We start from the raw sequence: 19451 nt of genomic DNA, 5'->3' as shown, positions 1-19451 counted from the left end.
GCAGCCACTGGAGAGGTGGACTGACTGAGTCAAACCGCCTACCTCCAGTAACCACATGGGCTGCCGCATTCTGCACTAGTTGCAGTTTCCGAACCGTCTTCAAGCGCAGCCCCATATAGAGCGCGTTACAATAATCTAACCTTGATGCCACTGTGGCATGGATCACCGTGGCCAGGTCTGCACGATCCAAGTATGGCCACAACTGGCGCACCAGCCGAAGCTGAGCAAAGGCCCCCCTAGCCACAGCTGCCACGTGGACCCCCAAGCTGCAGACCTGCTCCTTCAGGGGGAGTGCAACCCCATTCAGTGCAGGCCGATACTCCAGCACCTGCATCAAGGATTTCCAAACCAGGAGAGCCTCTGTCTTATCCGAATTTAATTTCAGCTTGTTAGCCTCATCCAGATCCTCACTGCCTCCAGACAGCGCTCCAGGCCCTCAACCGCCACCCTGGAGTCTGGAGGAAAGGAGAGAGAGAGCTGGGTGTCATCAGCATATTGATGGCACCCCACTCCAAACTCCTGGATGACCTCTCCCAGTGGTTTTATGTAGATGTTAAATAGCATGGGGGACAGAATTGAACCCTGTGGCACCCCACACCTCAAGGGCCAGGGTGTTGAACAGGCATCCCCCAGCACCACCATCTGGAACCGATCCTCCAAGTAGGAGCGAAACCACCGCAAAACAGTGCCTCCAGCTCGGCCAATCGGCCCAGAGGGATACCATGGTCGATGGTATTGAAAGCCGCTGAGAGGTCCAGCAGGACCAACAGGGACGCACTCCCCCTGTCCAGTCCCTGGCGTAGGTCATCCACCAAGGTGACCAAGGCGGTTTCCATCCCAAAGCCCGGCCTGAACCAGATTGAAAAGGATCCAGATAATCCGCTTCATCCAAGACCCTCTGGAGTTGAGACGCCACCACCCGCTCAGTTACCTTGCCCAGAAACGGGATGTTGGAGACTGGCCGGTAGTTGTCTAATACAGTGGAATCCAGGGAGGGCCTCTTCAGGAGGGGGTGAACCACCACCCGTTTCAAAGCGCTTGGTAACGTCCCCTCCATCAAGGAAGAGTTGACCACCCTCCCCGTCCACTCAGCCAGTCCACCCTGGGCAGCTCTTATCAGCCAAACCAGGCAAGGGTCAAGCAGGCAGGCCATGGCCTCACACTCCAAAGGAGTCTGTCCACATACTCAGGCTGTACAAGCTGAAAAGAATCCCACAACACCGGACAAGCAGTTGCCAAGGGGACATCGTCAGACATTGTCAATGTGGCATCCAAGTCGTGAAGAATATGATCAATTTTATCTGCGAAAAGTTGTGCAAACGCATCACAGCGGCTGACCATGTGTTTCTCCTGGTCTACTGGAGGGGCCTGATGGAGAAGGCCCCATACCACACGAAACAGCTCTGCCGGACAGTTCTCAGCAGACACAATGGTAGCAGAGAAAAAAGATCTCTTCGCTGCTACCACCGCCATGGAATAGGCTCTGTAATGAGCTCTACTCCGTGTTCGATTGGATTCATCACAAGTTTTCTGCCACCGTCGCTCTAGACGCCTGCCCTGCCGCTTCATCATTCGCAGCTCCTCAGTAAACCAAGGAGCCACTCCGAGTCTGTGACGTGGCAGAGATCGCTCCGGAGCAATCTCATCCACTGCCCTAGTCATTTCCCCATTCCAGAGGTCAACCAGGGCCTCGGATGAGACGCCAGTCTTGGCAGTGGGAAAATCCCCCAGAGCCCACAGGAAACCTTCAGGATCCATTAGCCTCCGAGGGCGGACCATGGAATGCGGTCCCCCGCCTCTGCGAAGGTGAGAAGCCGCAACAAGCCTAAACCTTACCAGGAAGTGATCTGTCCATGACAACGGAGTGATCTTAACCTCCTCTACATCCAGATCACTACCCCCTTGCCCAGCTGTAAACACCAGCACGTGTCCTGCAGTAAGTGTTGGGGCCAAGATCTTCTGGGGCAGGCCCATGGTTGTCATGGCAGCCATGAAATCTTGAGCTGCACCTGCTGCAGGGGCCTCGGCATGAACATTGAAGTCCCCTAGCACTAATAGGCGGGGGGACTCCAATGCAACCCCCAAGATCACCCCGGTCAGCTCAGGCAGGGAGACTGTTGGGCAGCAGGGCGGGCGGTACACCAACAGAATCCCAGTCCTGTCCGGCCCTCTCAACACAACATGCAGACACTTGAACCCAGCAAACTGCTGAACAGGACACCTGATAAGGGAGATGGACTCACGATAGACCATTGCAACGCCCCCTCCCAGTCCCTGCAATCTTGGCTGCTGCAACACCTGGAAACCTGGTGGACAAAGCTCGGAGAGACTAACTCCTTCTGCCATGTCCAACCAGGTCTCTGTAATACATACCAGGTCGGCTTTCTCATCCAGGATTAAATCCCGGATGATGCAGGTTTTATTATTCACTGACCTGGCATTCAAAAGCAGCAGCTTCAGATCCAGGGACTCACTGCCAAGACCACCAGGCATCGGAGAATTGGGGGAAGGACCAGAAGGAGAGATGATCTGCCTATGATGGGTTCTCCTTCTCCTGTAATGGCCTGTCCAACCCCCACCACCATATCTCCCCTGGCCCGTCACTCTCTTGGTAGTGGCACCCCTTCCTTCCCCTGAGCTCCCTCCTAAGAAAAAACACATGTGGCGAGGCCCACCTTCTGACACTGGCCTGTACAGACAGAGACAACCAGTAGAGCTGCTTATAAAAAGATAGATAGCAAACTATTTGTGTGCCACCTCTGCACACTTTGCATGCCTCTAGATCAGCAGTTAGGCCAGCTATACTTCTGAGGGGTCCAGTTTTGGCCTTGCTACCTCTTGTTTTTATCCCTATTGTAGATTTTGATGTAGGTATTAGAAAGTGATCCTGAGAACCACCCTACAGTGTGTTTTGCAGCTGCCTTTGGAAGCTTGGAAAGCGCAAGAGCTCTGCAGCCAGGATGATGATTGCACTATAAAGGAAAACATCTGGAGAAATGGAGGATCTTATGAGTTGCTGTCATAGAATAACACTTGTAAGAAGAAAAAAAACACATTTGAAAAAAATAGGCAGGTCGACCATAAACCCCATGTAAACCATCTTGAGTCTATGAGACTCAACGTCTATGAGAAAGGCAGGGTATAAATACTATAATAAAAATTTCTTGTTGAGGGCAGTCTTACTAAAATTGTGCAACAGTGTCCATAGCAATACAAAAGCAGTGTTGGAACAGGAGAAAGTTGGTGTTTGTGGTTTAATGCCATCATAACAACATACACCAAATTCAGAGTTAATTTTGTCTTGTTACAAACCTAGATATCATTATCAAGCTGGACAGGAACTTTTGTGTGCCTTGGGTGTGTGTGTGTATACAACTTGCCATTGTTGCACTCTTGCAGTTCTTGAAATTTTAGAAGTGCTGGATGTTTCTGGGAATGTGATAAAGGGGAGGGGGGCCTGCCCTAGAGGGCCTAATGCTTGAACGAAGTGCCTTCTGTGCATGTGTGAAAAACCTCTGAGCTTCTGAAGTGCACGGCAAATAGCAGTTGGGCAAGGGGCTAGTTATGGGAAGTGAAGCAGAAGAGTGTTGCTCTGCTGGTGCCTGGCTGCTATGGGGCAAAGCAAGAGGGCTCAGTTCCTCAGAATAACTGTGCCAAATGTGCTCTTTGCATACTGAATCGCACCATCTGCACCTTTGTAAGCATGAAAAGGTTCTGAGATATGAGCGAGGCAGCAATTTTCTTAGACCTGACTCATGCATACTTGTTCAGCCACAGGCTTCAATGGTGGAAGTGCAGCGCAGATAGCATTACGTATGAGCTGAGCACTCCCCTCAAATGCCCAGGCTATAATGCGCAGAGACTTGGTTCACGTTTCTTTTCTCTGCACAAGTGGGCTTTGGTGTGGAGCACCTGGCTCTCAGACGATGCCTCTGCCATGCTGAAGCTTGCTGACAGCCCTCGTGTGTGTGAACTGGGCCTTGGAATTGCTGCTGAATTCCTTGCTGTTCTGTTTTAGTTTGGTGAGCGGGTTCTGAAGTGCAGTACCTAAATACAGGAGCAGTATGCTGTTCTCACTATCCCTGTATCTGAAAGTGGGTATTTTTGACTAACTATACCAGTGGTCCCCAAACTGGGCACCATGGCGCTCTTGGGCACCATGACAAGCTCACAGGGATGCCGTGTGGTGTTCCTGGCAGCCTCTTCTTACTGCCTTTCCCTGCCATCTTGAATCACACAAGATCTTGTGCAATTAAAGATGGTGGCACCAGAAGAGCTGGGCGATGGCGCTGCCATGACAGGGCTCCGTGGCTGTGGGCTGCCATGACCATGGTAAGTTTAGGAACAAGTGAAGTATACTGTGCTATTTGAATTTGGAAAAGGATGCTTGCTTCATGGCTCACATCCCCCAAACCTATTTTCCCCCTCCGCTCTCAGGATAGTTTAAACTTGTTATACAAGGGGTCAGAGTCCTATGAGGGGTGCAGAGGACAAGGAATCATAATAGCTTAATAATAGCATAATAATAAGAGATAATAAATCATAATACCTTTTAATATAAATCCTCCTTGGGATACTCTTCTTTCAGTACTTCCAAAAATTCACCTTTATTGAGATATGGGTAGTATGTTAACAATTGAAGTTGAATCATATAAGGCCTGATGATTAATCAACTAGATACCTTTAACCATTTGGCAAATCCAGTATTCTCACAGCGGTCACCGAACACCTACAGTTTAAAAGTTCTGAACTTATTTCATCTTTTCGGCATACTTCAGTTGCAAATGCATTTTAGTGCCTAAAGCTGAAACCTTGTCCACTTTTTTTTTTCAGGTATCTCATATTTTATTGTCCGCACGATCTGGTTTACAACTTTGTCTCTTTTCTACCTATGCGACTGATGGTTGCAGGGATGAAAGAAGTGACCCGGACATGGAAAATAACAGGCGGAGTTTCTCATGCACACAGCCGCTACAAAAATGCCTGGATAGTCATGATAGCAGTTGGCTGGGCTAGAGGTAATGTGTTAAATCTCTTCTCTCCCCTTCCCTCCTTTTTAAAAAAAAAAAAAAAAAAGTGTTTGAACACTTCCAACCTTAATTCAATAGAGGAATTTTTGTAGGATATGGTATTTCATCAAGCATCATTCCTGGAGGAAACACAGGCAAATTCAGCTGCTGAATTTCTTTGTCTCTTGAGTCATGAAACACAGTCCAGTGTTTACTCAGATGTAAATTCCTCTATTTCATAGGAAAAATAAGTTTGCTTACTGTTGCGGCTTTATTATTTAGAATATTTATATACAGTCGACCCTTGGTACCTGCAGTTACTGATTTCTGTGGTTAATCCAATCCGCGGAGAAGCCTGGCCTGAAAAACAGGAAAAGCCTTTCAGAAGGCTCCGGCAGGCCTTCTGAGGTGCGGGAAGGCCACACACAACATCCCCTGCCTACGTCAGAACACTCCTGAATGTGACCGGAAGGCATGTGAGGCCCTCCAGCACAGGTCGGCACCTGCGTTGAGTCAAATCTGTGGGTGCCGAACACATGGATAAGGAGGGCTTACTGTACTGCTATTCAATCAAAAAAGAAAGTATTCAAATAGCATAGAAAGAGAATGGTTCACTATCCCAGAGGTACTGACAATCTTTAAAATATTAAAGGGGGATAACTGCACACAGCCACTGGGAGGGATGCACATTTTGGTCAGTGGTTTCCAGTTGCTAACCCTTATTTTATGGGTTTCAGTCACATTACTCATAATGATAAGAGATTTTACACTTGGCTCCTTTTCTATTCCATATTTTATCTCTCCAGTAAGAGCATGTCCTGTGAAACGTTTTGCTTTCTTGATAAATGAGACAATAATGAATTCTAAAGGACCAAGTGTCTTGTGATGTTGGCTGCCTCCATTCTTCTCTGTTCAGCTTTCACATAATTTTAAGTTTATTCCGTTTGAATGTTTTTGTGTGAAGGAAATATTAGGACTTGTCCTCTGAGAATAGGACACTTTCTAAGGAGTCTCAAAGTGAGGATCCAATTTCAGTAGTTGTAAAGTAGGTCACTGTGTTGATGTCAGTAACTTGAGGGCCATATCCTACTCCACCTGAAGGTAATGTGACAGCTTTGCCATTGCCCTAATTAGAGGCAGGATCAAATACTTAAGACCTTTTGAAGCAATCTGCACATGTAATAATTTTCACTGAATTATCAGGAGCTGGTGGTGGCCTAATATCTAACTTTGAACAGTTGGTGAGAGGTGTATGGAAGCCTGAAACTAATGAACTGCTGCACATGTCTTGGTAAGTTGGTGAAAAGCATATTACAACTGACACAGTTCTGAGAATGTTCTCTTTCTTTGTACTGAAGAAATTTGTATGAGTAGCTCTCAGAAACACGACTCTTTAAATGTCTTGCTAGACCTCAGTGGTTTTTCAGATTTCCCACCTTGATGTAATGCTTTCCACACTAACTGGTCTGTTGAGGGAACCTCTAACACCAGCCATATAACCGTGATGCCAAATGGGCAGGTTCATGTGATAGGAGACAGTCTTCCCAAGTCATTTAGGGCTTTATAGGTAAGCAGCAGCACTTTGAATTGTGGAATGGACCGGAGGCCAGTATAGCTTTTGAAGAACTGGTGAATGGTCTGTATTATTAATCCCAAGTGGTAATCTGGCTGCTGTTTCCACAAAGTCTTAAAAGGCAGCCCCACACATACAGCATATTGCAGTAGACCAGTGTTTCCTAACCAATGGTACTCATACCACCAGTTGTACTTGAGATGGTGTCTAGTGGTGTGCATGGGACCCCCTGGACCCCTGCCACTCAGCAGCAAAATCAGCAACATGACACGACAAACAGCAAGCAGAGGAATCTCAATTCAGTGGGCAGAACTCTAGCATGCGCTTCTTCCCTGCTTGAAAAAGCCTTCTGTCTGTCCTGAGCCTCTTATTGGTGTTTGTTGCATCTCAACTAGGAAGTAACTGGCGATGACTTCATGCCAGTTACTTTCAGTGGTAGTTCCAATAGGTGGGCCATGCAAAAGATACAGCAGGAGACAAGCATTGAGAAATGCTGCAGTAGACTAACCTTTAACTTTTCCAGTGCATGGATCACAGTGGCCAGTTTCTCTGTCTAGGAGAAGTTATACCCTGTTGCCTTAGCTCAAATAGGTGGAAGGCACTGTGTACCATGGAAGCCATTTTGGCCTTCAGTAACAATTCTGGATCAACAACATCCCCAAGCTACAAACTTGGTCCTCCAGGACGAGAATGATCCCGTCTAAAACGGGTTGAATGCAACTTCTCCGATCAAATGAGCCACCAACTAACAGAACATCTTTTCTGGACCAAGTTCTAGTTTCTTAGCCCCTGTGCAGCCCATTACTGTTTCTTTGCTGCTTCATCCAAATTCAACAAAAAGGAGAAATAGAACTGGGTGGCATCAACATGTTGCTGTCACCTCATTCAGTATGTTCATGAAGATGTGGAAAAGAATGGGAGGCAAGATGGGACACCATATCAAAAGCTGCTGAGAAGACAGGGAAATTGTATCCCTATAGAATACAGTACACACATCTCACTCCTGCCTACATGGATGCTGTTCCAAGGATCCATGTGGACTCTAAAGAACTCCTCCCAGCTCACCAACCCAGGTATTGTGATACAGGCCATATCAATCCTTTCATCCAGGATCAAAACATGCTTGGGTATAGTAGTTTTACTCTAGATCAACCTGGCATTAAAAGCACCACAAATCCAGGGGGCAGATTGCAGAGCGACTAGGGTGTCTTTCACTAGAGGTGGAATGGATTTTATGCGTTCGATGCCCCTTCAATCCCTGAATAGTTTGTTTAAACCCCAATGTCTTATATACTCTGGCCCAGTTCTTAATGTGCTCGTGTTGACCATTAAACCCTTAAGCTAGCCAGGAACAGATTATTTCTAGGAACACAGCTTCCTATGTGCTCTTCTTTGTGCCTTTACAGCTTTTGAAGAGGCAGAAGTTCAGTTCAGTAAGACCTTTATTGGCATAAAATACAGAGAAAGAACAAAACAAAAATATACAAAGACAACACAACATAAACATCAGTCTTCTCCTCACACACTGCCCAGAGTCCCAGGGCTCTGCCTGGCTATTACCCCAGATAAAAAGGAAGCGACATTATCCAGGGTCTCAGAATCAGGTGTGGAAAGGAGAGACTGAAGCATGATTGAATCCTCCCAGCCCTGCATCCTAGCTAACAATGGGCCTAAATAAGCAGAAGATATATAGCGAGAGGGGGCAAGGTTTTGGCACTGATGCTCAGGCTTTGGAACACTCTTCTCAGAGTCCATCCTGTCTTTCAAAAAACTTGCAAGAACCGTGTTCTTGGTGGTGCTTGATTATGATGGTAGAGATAGTGGCTGCTCTGTTTTTTCAGTCTTTATTTCACTGCTGTTAGTTGTTGAAGCTTTCTTCCTTAAAAAAAACACAACAACTTGGTTTCATAAATCTATTGTGCTTGATTGCTTGTCTTGTACTGAAACTTACTTTTGAGAGCCTACTGTTAGGCTGGTCTTGTAGAATATAAAAACTAAAATACATTTTGTGTTCTTGTTCCCATGCAAGTCGGTGGTTTCCATTTGCAAAGTATTGGCAGTGACTCCACTGCTTAGCAAAAGTATTGGGAATGGCAAAAATTTGCTCCCCTCCCACTTGTATTGCCAAGTGTGTGGGGAGCAGGTGGACCGGTTTACCTTCAACAGCCGTGATGTCATTGAGGATGATGTATGAGTAGTTATAAGAAATGTCTGCCATTTTCTCCTATGAACAAAAAAGGAAATGGAGCACTTGAGGGCACATTTCAGGATGATGGCTAAACCTACAACTGCTTCCAGTTCTGATATTGGTCATCCTTTCTACACAAAATGGGAATCTCTTCACAGGTCCCTACAGAATCGTGGCCTTCCCTTTACTTGCCCACAAACACATCCTGCCTATCATAATGCTGGACTCTTCGCTAGTTTCTCAAAATTCCACCTTCAAACCAGTAAATGTAACTAATCAGGAACAAAATATTAATCTTTATAAGGATGTGAAAGCTGTCAGTGAAATAAGTTCACAGAACAGAGTGTAGAGAGCCGGTGTATCCTAGTGACTAAGAGACTGAGCTGTGAATCGGAATTTCTGCCGTGAAAACTCCCAAGGTGACCTTAAGCAATACTTTCCCCCTCTGCTCCCCAGCGACGATATGGGGATAGTATTTGCTCACGAGATAATGCATGCAGAGCCCTTTGCCCACTTTGAAAGCGCTATACAAAATGTTAAGTATTTTTACTATTATAAGTTGCATTAGTATGCTGTGAGACTGTGCCTTTGGCGCACGGGGGAATACTGCTTGAGTTACAACTTTCAGCTCAGTCTTGCAGTAGCTAAATTGAGAATGTTAAATCACTCCCAATTTAGCTCCTGCTATAGGAAGTAGGAGCTGAAACTGGCTGGCAGGCCACGGCCAACCACTGTAAAGGGAAAACGAGCTCACGGTGGGTATTTTAAAGTCCCCTTGCCCTTCCTGACAGTGTTTTTTGTGGAAACGATTATTTTGAAAACAGGGTTGTGACTTCTGGTGTGATAAAAGCAGCAGGGGCGCAAAAGCACTTAGGCACCCTGCTTCCATGCCACTATCCTAGGTAATAAAGAATGACAGGAGAGAAGCAGCGAAATGCAAGCGGAGCTGTTGCCAAAGCAGAGCATTGTCTCTTCTCCCTCCTGACCCCCGCCCAACTCTTATTGTGGTAGGAGCTGTCCTTTTTGAGTGTGACCTAAATCCTTCAACGATGATGAAAAATAATTTTTGTCAGTTTAGTGCACCAGAGATACTTTTTTTCCTTTTTAAAAAATATATGCTGGCCAAGGGAAAATAAAGCTTTAATTTTTCTTTTTTTTTTAAACTAAAGCTGATGACAGGAGAAATGTTTTAGAAGGAGCTCATCTTGTGGCAATACCATTAAGAGCAGGATTTGAAAAGGGTTTTATTTTTTTATGTGTGTATATATAAAAACGTGTTCTAATCTAACACAGTGTTTCCCACAGTTGGTCAAGATGTACCAGTGGGTCACAAGCTAATTTTTGGTGGGTTGTGAAAAGTTTCTGAAACCTTAAAAAAAACAAACCTCGAACAACTTTGCAAGCACCCTTGCCCTGGTTTGCAGAAGAAAATTGTTGGCTGAAATGCTTAACCTGTGGTATAAGGTAGTTTTCATACCCACAAATTAAAATCTCACATTTTCCCATTTTCGGTAGTAACTGGCGTGCCGTAGATCATGTGTGCACCCAGTTTCAGCCTTTTGCCTGGTCTGGAAGTCTGTAACTGCATATCTTGCTCTCCAGTTCAGCCTTCTGGGTACCCTGGAATGACTGTAAAGGTTTGGGGGAGCAGTCCTTGAACTCCATTTCTAGGGAGAGTCTAGCAAATGCTTACACACACATACTGTATATGAGTTATCTTGCTGCCTTGGGAGCACAGGACCTTGATTATTAATTAATAATTTAGTATTACTAATAAAAATATTATTTCTACCTAGATCTCTTTTTATGGTCTAGTCCAGTGGGTCGCAACCGATTGTCATTTTAAAACGACAGTGCTTCCCAGTGCTAAAAAGTGTGGGAAGCAGCGATCCAACTTTTTTTGAACCCTACTAAGTTCTTGACTCAATACTGTCACTAGAGAGAAATATGACATACAGGTGAATCCATGGGGGATCCATTCCAGGCCCCCCCCCCAATGGATATGGAAACTATGGCTTTAGGGAATGCCAGTTTTAATAGCGGTCCCATATGCCCATTAGCGTTGTTTAAAAGCTTACCAGTGTAGTATTTCTTGCTTTAACAGGTCGCTATGAGCATTCAAGCTTATAGTGTGCTGTGAGTGGGCTGCCAGCAGATTGATGGTTAATGGGAAGCAGAAGTTAACTGCTTCCTGTTAACGTTTGATCTGTTTTCTTCATGCTGGCAGCCTGCCAACGTCGTGCTATAAGCTCAAATGCTTATAGTAACCTGTTAAAGCACTTTGCTGGTAAGCTTTTAAGCAACACTAAAGGGTGCATGGAGAGGCCCACATCAGCAGATAACTGATCCACAGATACTGGGGCCCACTTGTAATGCAGAACTAGACTACTGAAATTCAGAGATAATTAAAAACACAGGTATCCATAGGGGATAGATTTCTTCTATCACAGATATCCCAAACTGCAGATAACAGTGGACACGAGTCAAATTCCTCACCCCCATTGCATTCATGACTTACTCTGCAAAAGGGAGCTTTCTCTTCCTTTCGCTTTGGAACTAGTAGACAGCGGGAACTTAGACTCCTGGCTGTTGGAGGAATGCTACAGGAGTCAATTGTGGGAATGCTAACAGGAAGTCCTCTGCTGTTTGCTGCCTGTTAGTGTTCTCACAATTGCCTCCTGTAGCATTCCTCTAGAAGCTACGAGGCATGTTCTTCCTGTTCCAAGGAAAGGAAGAAACTCCCTTTCTTTACTCAGTGAAGAAAAGGAAGAAGCTCCTATTTCTTTACTCAGCATGTGGTTGGTCTGTGGAACTCATTGCCACAGGATCTGGCCTAGATGCCTTTAAAAGGGGATTGGACAAGTTTCTAGAGGAAAAAATCCATTACGGGTTACAAGCCATGATGTGTATGTGCAACCTCCTGATTTTAGAAATGGGCTGCCAATTGCAAGGGAGGGCACCAGGATGCAGGTCTCTTGTTATCTGGTGTGCTCCCTGGGGCATTTGGTGGGCTGCTGTGAGATACAGGAAGCTGGACTAGATGGGCCTATGGCCTGATCCAGTGGGGCTATTCTTATGTTCTTTTGCAAAGCATTTGTAAAGGAAGATAGTTGAGTCATGAGCACAAGGGGGGGGGGATTTAAGAAACTGTGGATAAGTGAAACCACATATATGGGCAGAGTACATAAATCTCCAATCTTTTGGGCAAAAGCAAACGGCTGGATGTCAAAGATCAGGGTGCAAGTATGCACTTTTCCTACCTAAAAAGCAATCCAACTGAGCTTTTTCTGCTTGGGGAGAATTGAGTAGGCAGCTTAGAGGTTTCTTTAAAGGCTCTTACACAGCCTCTTCTGTTACTAAAGAGGTAAGCCACAACTTAAACTCAAGTGGGTCTTGCCTCTTTAGCATCCTTTAGCTGTAGTGGGAAGCTGCTTGATGCACACAGTCTACAACATAATGGCTGGGGGGGTGCATTCTTTATAAATAAGGGATGTTAACAGTCCTACTGTGAGATCTAAGAACACTTAGATGTTCTATGGTTGGGGGGGAAGAGAAATGAATGACAAACAAGCCTTTCCTTTTGTGTTCCTATTCTGTTTCCCAGCGCTGTGAAAACAAGCTTGGTTGGGGCAGTCCTCTTCACTATGCAGCACACCTTGCATCTTCCAATCGAAAAGCACAACCTCATGTTTTTTTACACCATCTTCATAGTCGTCAAAAAGGTAAGAATTTTGGAGTTTTAGGGGCATATTTTATTATCTACAAGTGGTTTTGGTAATGCACATTCATATACCTTCAACTATGGCTGATTTAAAATGCAATAAAAATCAGTAGAGTGCTTCTGTTCTTTCTTTCTCAGGAAGAAATAAAGTCACTTTGATGCTGAATTAACAAAATTCAGTGTAGTGATCTAAAATAATTTTGAAACAAGTGGTCAGGTTTTGAATATTAGTACTCTCTCAACAGTGTGCTATAATTTTGCCACAACACTCTTCCTAGAGAGGAACAGAGAATGGAAGAGCGTCTTTCAGAAATGTGGGATAAAGTCCTTCCATTTCATACATTTTAGTGACATGCTTGGTTTGGTGTAGGTTTGACATTCCATGATCCAATGTACATGAATACTGCATGTGACTAGCCACTATATTTTCATTCAACCTAAATTACAGCCAGTGTTTTGATGGCCCCAGCAATGGCCATATCATTACTTGGTGTGGTATTCATGACCCTATTTTCCAGTGGCAAGACCTGCCAAGGATTTGCCTAGGTTCACAATATTTATTTTTTTTATATATATGATATAATTTGTTATCCCTCTTGGCCATTTTTCTGCCAATGAACTTTCAAAGCATCTTACAGTTTAAAATAAAATAACAAGGAAAACAATATTACACAACTGAAAACACATATGCAGCAGTAGAGTAAAATAACCACAAAGAAGCAAGAGTCGAACAAACAACTTGGCTAAGGTCAAGTGCTTACTGAAATAAAAAGGTCGTAGTGGCCGAAAAGTCTTCAGTGTGGGGGCCCATTTCAGCCTGAAAGGGAAGAAGTTCCAATAGTTGAGGCACCGCTACCCAAAAGGCCTTGTTCCTTGTCACCACTAGTCTCACCATCAAAGTGATGGGCTACAGAGCAGGGCTGCTTGCTGAAGCTCTTAACAAGCTGTATAAGAGAATGCAGTCTGTAAGATATATTCAGGCCAAAGCTTTATAGAGTTTTAGAGCATTTTAAATTATTTAAAATTTAAATAAATTATTTAAAAGATTTATATCCCGCCTTTTCCATGTAGAAGCAAATGCCCAAGGCGGCTTACAGATACCATATTAAAATGTACAATAAACAAAACGGTAAATGAAGTCATCATAAGAACAGTAAAACCATGGAGAGGGGATGCAACTGTTTAGACCACAGCATTATTTACAGAGACACAGGCATCAGAGGTCAGGCAACAAAGCATCACTCAAATGCCAGAAGAAACAAGAATGTTTTGAGCCTTTGCAGAAAGGCCATGAGGAAGGGGGTAGTTCTTAATTCCCCTGGAAGGGAATTCTATAATGGAGCTGCTACTGTAGAGAAGGCTGAGAACCACTGATAATCAGCGGGAGAATAACATGACTGAGCACTGCATGGTCTGGCTGTAACATTATGAACCAGTTATAGGTTTGTAGCACTCTTCTGGCTCAACCATTTTTATTCATTTTAAAAAAATTGTGTCCCACACTTCCCTCTCCTGGCCAAAAGGTCCTCAAAGTGACTAGGTGTCAAACATAAGGCCCTTAAGGTGTCAAACAAATCAGGGGTGTCAAACATAAGGCCCAGGGGCCAGATGTGGCCACAGAAGCTTTTTATCTGGCCCTTGATCTCTCAGCTGTTGAGCAATGCATGGCCCCCATGATAATTGGACTCTCCCTTATCTTGAAATATGATCAAGATTTGTGTATTTTCTCTTCTGTCATTTGCAGCTAATGGGTTCCTACATGAGAACAGTGTGCTTATTTCTGGTTTTGACCTGTTTAATGACATCACTTCCTGTGTAATGACATCACCTCCGGCCCTCAGCAGGCATCATGAATGCTATTCAGCCCTCTGTATGAAATGAGTTTGACGTGCCTGGTATAAATGTTAAAAACAACAAGAAACACATGTAGAAGGCATTACTATAGTCAGACCTGGATGTGTCTAAGGCGTGGGATAGGGCCTGGCATGGTCACATCTTCCTTTTCTGACCATGTTGGTGCAATAACTGAAGCTGTAAAAGCAGTTCCTGCACATCACCTTCACCTGACAACTCAAGGAACTTTACTTGGTCCAGAAGCACCTCCATATTGTGAACCTTGACAGGAAGTATAGCCTCATTCGAAATAGGCTGAATACCCAATCCTGGATTAGCTTACTTATTGACTCCAGTGTACCTCTATCTTGTTGAAACTTAGGGCACAATCCTAACCCGTGATGGTTCAGCCAGGCCGCAGTGGCTTGCACTGTAACCAGTGCAGGTTGGGAGGCTGCTGGAGGTCACCTCGGGACCCGGCACAGGGAGCCTGTTCCAACTCAAGTCAGAGTTTGGATCTGGCTGCCCGTTTGTTGCACCCAGTCTTTAAATATGTCCATAGTGCCTCAGGCTGGGAGCCATCTATCCTGTAACAACTATGTTTTGTGACATGCCAAACTTCGCATGCATCCTCGTTTCCCATGCTCTCTTTGGCCAAAAAGGTATTTTTTCCTTGTGACTGTTTCATTGACAATGGTGTCTTTTTAAATATAAATTATTTAAAAGTGTTTAGTGTTTTTCATTGTTGCAAACTGCTTTTGGGCTACCAGTTTAAATACTTTAAAAAAAATTGAATAAAAATAATGGGTGGCGATGGCCTACAATTCTGCGTCATGCCAGGTGCCTTAGAAAAACGCTACCTGCCTGAAACTTGGTTAATTTTTAATTCCTGAGCTGATGCCCTTGCTTGTGTGTGTTCACAGGTAACCATGATGCTTTCAGGACTTACAAGTTCCCCCTTTGCCTCGCTTGAGAACCCACTGGCCAGTGTTCTTTTTGGTTTGAAGACAACTTCTTCCAATGTGAAGGACGAGGCCAAAGTCCCTTCTAACAATGCCTCTTCAAGCTGTGATTATGGTACTCATGAAGTGACTGGAGAAAGTGCTAAGAAGAGGCATCCAAAGAAAACAGAATAAGAGCCTCGAGTGTGTTTTGGATGACCAGAAATGGCATGTTTGTATGCGGCCATCAATGTTTCATGTTTCCCTTTCCCAATGATGTGAAGTGACAATTGCATTTGAGGAAACGTGTGTACTAAGGGACTACCTACAATAGTCTCCAAGTTCAGCTTGCCATAAAGCCTCCTGTGCATTGCCCTTTATCAGCGTGGTTTTTGCAGGCTACATTTTCCATGGACTGTGTGTACCTACTACTGCCATGGGGCTCTGTATAGCCTCTGAGGTTTTTGTTTTATAAGCTAGAATACCTATTTGGATAATATGCATCATGTTAGATTTTCTCTAATGTAAATGATCATAAGAGATTATATAGTGATTTTATATATATATATATATATATATGATAAATTTTTATTGTGGTTAGGTTTTCGAAAACCTTAACTTTCAAAGCTTGATTAAAATATTTTCTGGTAGCAGCAAAATGTGATAGACTTGACTATTTTTGTTCATTGTAACTTATTTTGGGCATGATCTAGTTGGGCACTTCTGAATTCAAAGGGAGAAACCTACGCTTTTGCCCAACCCTCCTGTTGAAATCAATGGGATTTTAAAAGTGCTTAATTTAAACCCTGAAGTTCCGTTCTCTGGTAGCAGACTGGTTGCCCTCCCAATATTTTAACATGTAAATGTTTTATCTAGTTGACCAATGTGACGGTTTTTGTGAACTGGCTTTCTTAATTCTTGATGTAGAACAAGTAATTTTATAGAAGGCACAAAATAGTTTTCTCACTTGCTTTGAGTGACAAGCAATCTTGTACTTTTTCACAAATCTTTCATAGTAGGTATTCAGATTTTGTCTGCATGTACCCACTTAAAACACTTTGATAGTAGATGACAAACATGAGCTTCACTCTTGATTGCTGCCTTTTTTTTTTTTAAACAGCAATGATATGTGTTGAGATGAGAGTTTATATATGACGTGGGTGGGTTTGTATTTCAAACTGTGCCACTTTTTAAAAACAGACAGGTACTTCATGCAGGAAGACCAAAACAGATCACTATTTAACTTAAAAAACAAACAAAACAAAACTCCTATAAACTTATTCTAGAGAAGTTTTCTTCTTTTCCAGATAATTTGATATCTCCACTCCTTCATGCTAGCAAGCTGACCATAGGTCAGATCTGCATATCATGTGACTCATCAACATGACTCATTAGCCATGTATTGCTATCAGGAGCTCAAGTCTCCAGTTCTTGCCTAGGATTGAAATATGGGGGTGGTGAAGGTAGGGAAATGTAACCTGGCAAGTCATTATATATGGCTTGGTGGACTATGCTTAACTCGATGAGTCACAGGTTGTCTAGGCCTGCTTTTGATTTTAGCTATTCTTTGGGTCAGCATCTCATGATTTAAAAGGCTTTGGTTCTTCTGCCTTTAACTACAATCAGCTGGAGCTAGAGAGAGGGGAGGAGAGGTGTTTAAAATGACAAGTACCAGATAATGCCTTATAACACTGGACCTCAGTTTTCTTTACAAGCAGTCCTTTCTAGAAACTTGTGGACAAAAGACTGGATATCCTGAAAGTGTGTTGATGCTTCAGAAGTGCCCAGGTACATTTTGTATTGAACTTGGTTAGCAGGTGGCTGAAAAAATTAGTTTGAGATTTAACATCAGCAGACACTGTGCTTCCAAGGATGACTCTGTGTGTATGTCTGTCTGCACGTGTGTGCTCGTGAGTAAAGTCATGGATGTCTTTGTCTGAGTGAGCCAAACAAGTGTCTTGATGCTGTTTTGTACTGTTTGTCGGGTGCTGTCCTCGACCACCTCACAGTAATTGCACTGTAGTCCTTTGAGCACAAATTGATGTGAAAATGTATTTAAAATTACTGTTAAGACATTTACAATTCTTATGCAGAAAATGGTCTGCTTTGTATTTTGGCTTCACACTGCATTAAAAAAAAAACCACTATTAAATGAAACAGTTTGTCTCTCTCTGTGCTGTTAGTAGTATGATGGGCAAATATATAGACATAAAAAATTACTAAGTCATCACCTTCTGCAGACTATTGAACAAAGGAAATGTGTTTTTTTTGTTCATGGGGATTTGGGTGTATTCTCTGAATACTTGCAGCTTGTGGAAAGCCAGAAACTAGGTTAACTCTGGCTTACAAGCCAAGCTATAGTTTTGCATCCTAGCTTATAAACCACAGTTCATGGGTTAAACCAGGGGTGTCCAAACATTTTGGAAGGAGGGCCACATCATCTCTCTGACACTGTGTCAGGGGCCGGGGAAAAAAGTATTAATTTATATTTCAAATTTGAATAAATTTACATAAATGACTATATTAGGGATGAAACTTGTATGAATGAATGAATGAAGGTCTTTATAGGCTCAGGGCCTATAAAAGGCCTTGCACAAAGCAAGGCCAGGCTTTCCTTTGCTGCTACTGCTGCATCACAGACGTGAAACAGCAAGCAGTGGAGGGAGCCCTCATCCCACAGCTCACACAAGAGGTCAAACAGTTGGTCTTCATGCTGAGAGCAGTTATGTTAGGCCAGCATGGGCTCCAAGCAAGTCTCTTGGCTCATTAGGCCAGAGGCTCATTGGAGTCTGGGGGCTCCCTGTGGGCCGAATTGGGAGTCCTCAAGGGCCGCAAGTGGCCCCATGGGCACCCCTGGTTTAAAGCAATTACGATTTTTGACTGCATGAGCAGAAGACAGAGTGGGAAGGAGTGCATGGTCTTGTTTAGTCTTCGGACCATGTTTATGGTTCTAATTATCTATGGTCAGCCTGCCATTATGTAAGTTGGGGATCTCCAAACTATGACCCAGAGGCCAAATCTGGCCTGCCACAAGATTTTATCCAGCATGCGGCTACTTAGAGTATTTTTTCCCCAACCATGCAATCAGACAGTTAACACATCCATCATGTTCCTTTTCCATATGGTCAAGTGTCAGCCTTGCTAACACCCTCGGTTTCAGTCACCTGGGCCATAGACTTTAACAGCCTAAAACCATAACTATTTGATGTTAACCTCACCACTGCTGACAAAACTAATCAGGTTTCCACATGTTGACTTTTCAAAAATGCTGTAAAATGATTGCGGTAAGGAAATAGCATCATTTTTGCACGTGCGTAACTGAGTTTCCGTAACAAACTGAGTTTCCGTAACAGAAAGGGCAGAGACAGTGTGTTGTGCATCGCTTGCCTCCATCCAATATAAAACCGATTTGTTTTGGCTCACAAAAATGTGCAAAATCTACAATTTGGCCCTCATGCTGAAAAGTTTGGAGACCCGTGATGTAAGTAAAAGCAAAAGCCTCACTCTCCTTGTGGTATGAGAAGGAGCTTGCAAGCTTCTAGTTCTAATAGAGCTAAGCCATGGTTTGTGCTGGTGTATTGTGGGCCATTATGTTGCTTATAATATGTGTTTGAGTTAAATCCTAATCTTTGATGTTTACACTTACTGCTTATATTAAGGTCACATTCACCCTGTTCAGTAGCTGTTCTGAACTATGAGATGCTTTTTGACAATGGCCAGTGGGGCAGTCTCAATTTTTGGTGGGTTGCGAAAATGACAAGTTCATAGCTGACAAGAAAAATGCATTGAGCCCTATGGAAACAGAGCCACTCGTGTGTGTGTTTACTCAAAAGTAGGTGAACTTTTCTTGGTCTACTTTGATGGACAGGCCAAGGGGAAGTAACACCTCCGGAAGGGTGAAAGCAGACATCAACATGCTCTTGAAAAGGAAGTCTCCCCCTCTAAGCTGACAAGGAAAATGTATTGAGCCCTATGAAAAGCAAAATGGAGCAGCAAGTGCATGTTTATTTGTGAGTAGGCAAACAGCCTCGGTTCTTATAGAAGGCCAAGTGAAGGGGAACACATGGCCACTAGAATGGTCCTAATCCAATGACAGTGAAGCTCATCAAATTTTCCAGAAGTTCTTCCCCCTTCCCCCCAAAAGTAAAAAGATAAAAACAGAGGTTTGAGCTTCTGGTAAAGTGAA

At 43.8% G+C, this 19451-nt stretch overlaps 1 protein-coding gene across 1 annotated transcript in view; it reads left to right on the top strand.

The window, feature by feature from the left end:
• TMEM38B (transmembrane protein 38B) overlaps nt 1-17402 on the top strand; it is a 40088-nt gene extending 22686 nt beyond the window's left edge. Inside the window, exons 3-6 of the mRNA XM_066615770.1 lie at nt 4834-5018; nt 6213-6300; nt 12375-12492; nt 15248-17402. Coding sequence (XP_066471867.1) covers nt 4834-5018; nt 6213-6300; nt 12375-12492; nt 15248-15460 — 604 coding nt within the window. The 3' untranslated portion in view covers nt 15461-17402. The remainder of the gene's footprint in view (nt 1-4833; nt 5019-6212; nt 6301-12374; nt 12493-15247) is intronic.
• Nucleotides 17403-19451: the final 2049 nt, after the last annotated feature.

Source organism: Tiliqua scincoides, chromosome 2 (genome assembly GCF_035046505.1).
Source record: "Tiliqua scincoides isolate rTilSci1 chromosome 2, rTilSci1.hap2, whole genome shotgun sequence".
Classification (NCBI taxonomy): domain Eukaryota; kingdom Metazoa; phylum Chordata; class Lepidosauria; order Squamata; family Scincidae; genus Tiliqua; species Tiliqua scincoides.
The sequence above is the reverse complement of the archived record's forward strand: the minus strand, read 5'-3'. Positions and strand labels throughout refer to the sequence as shown.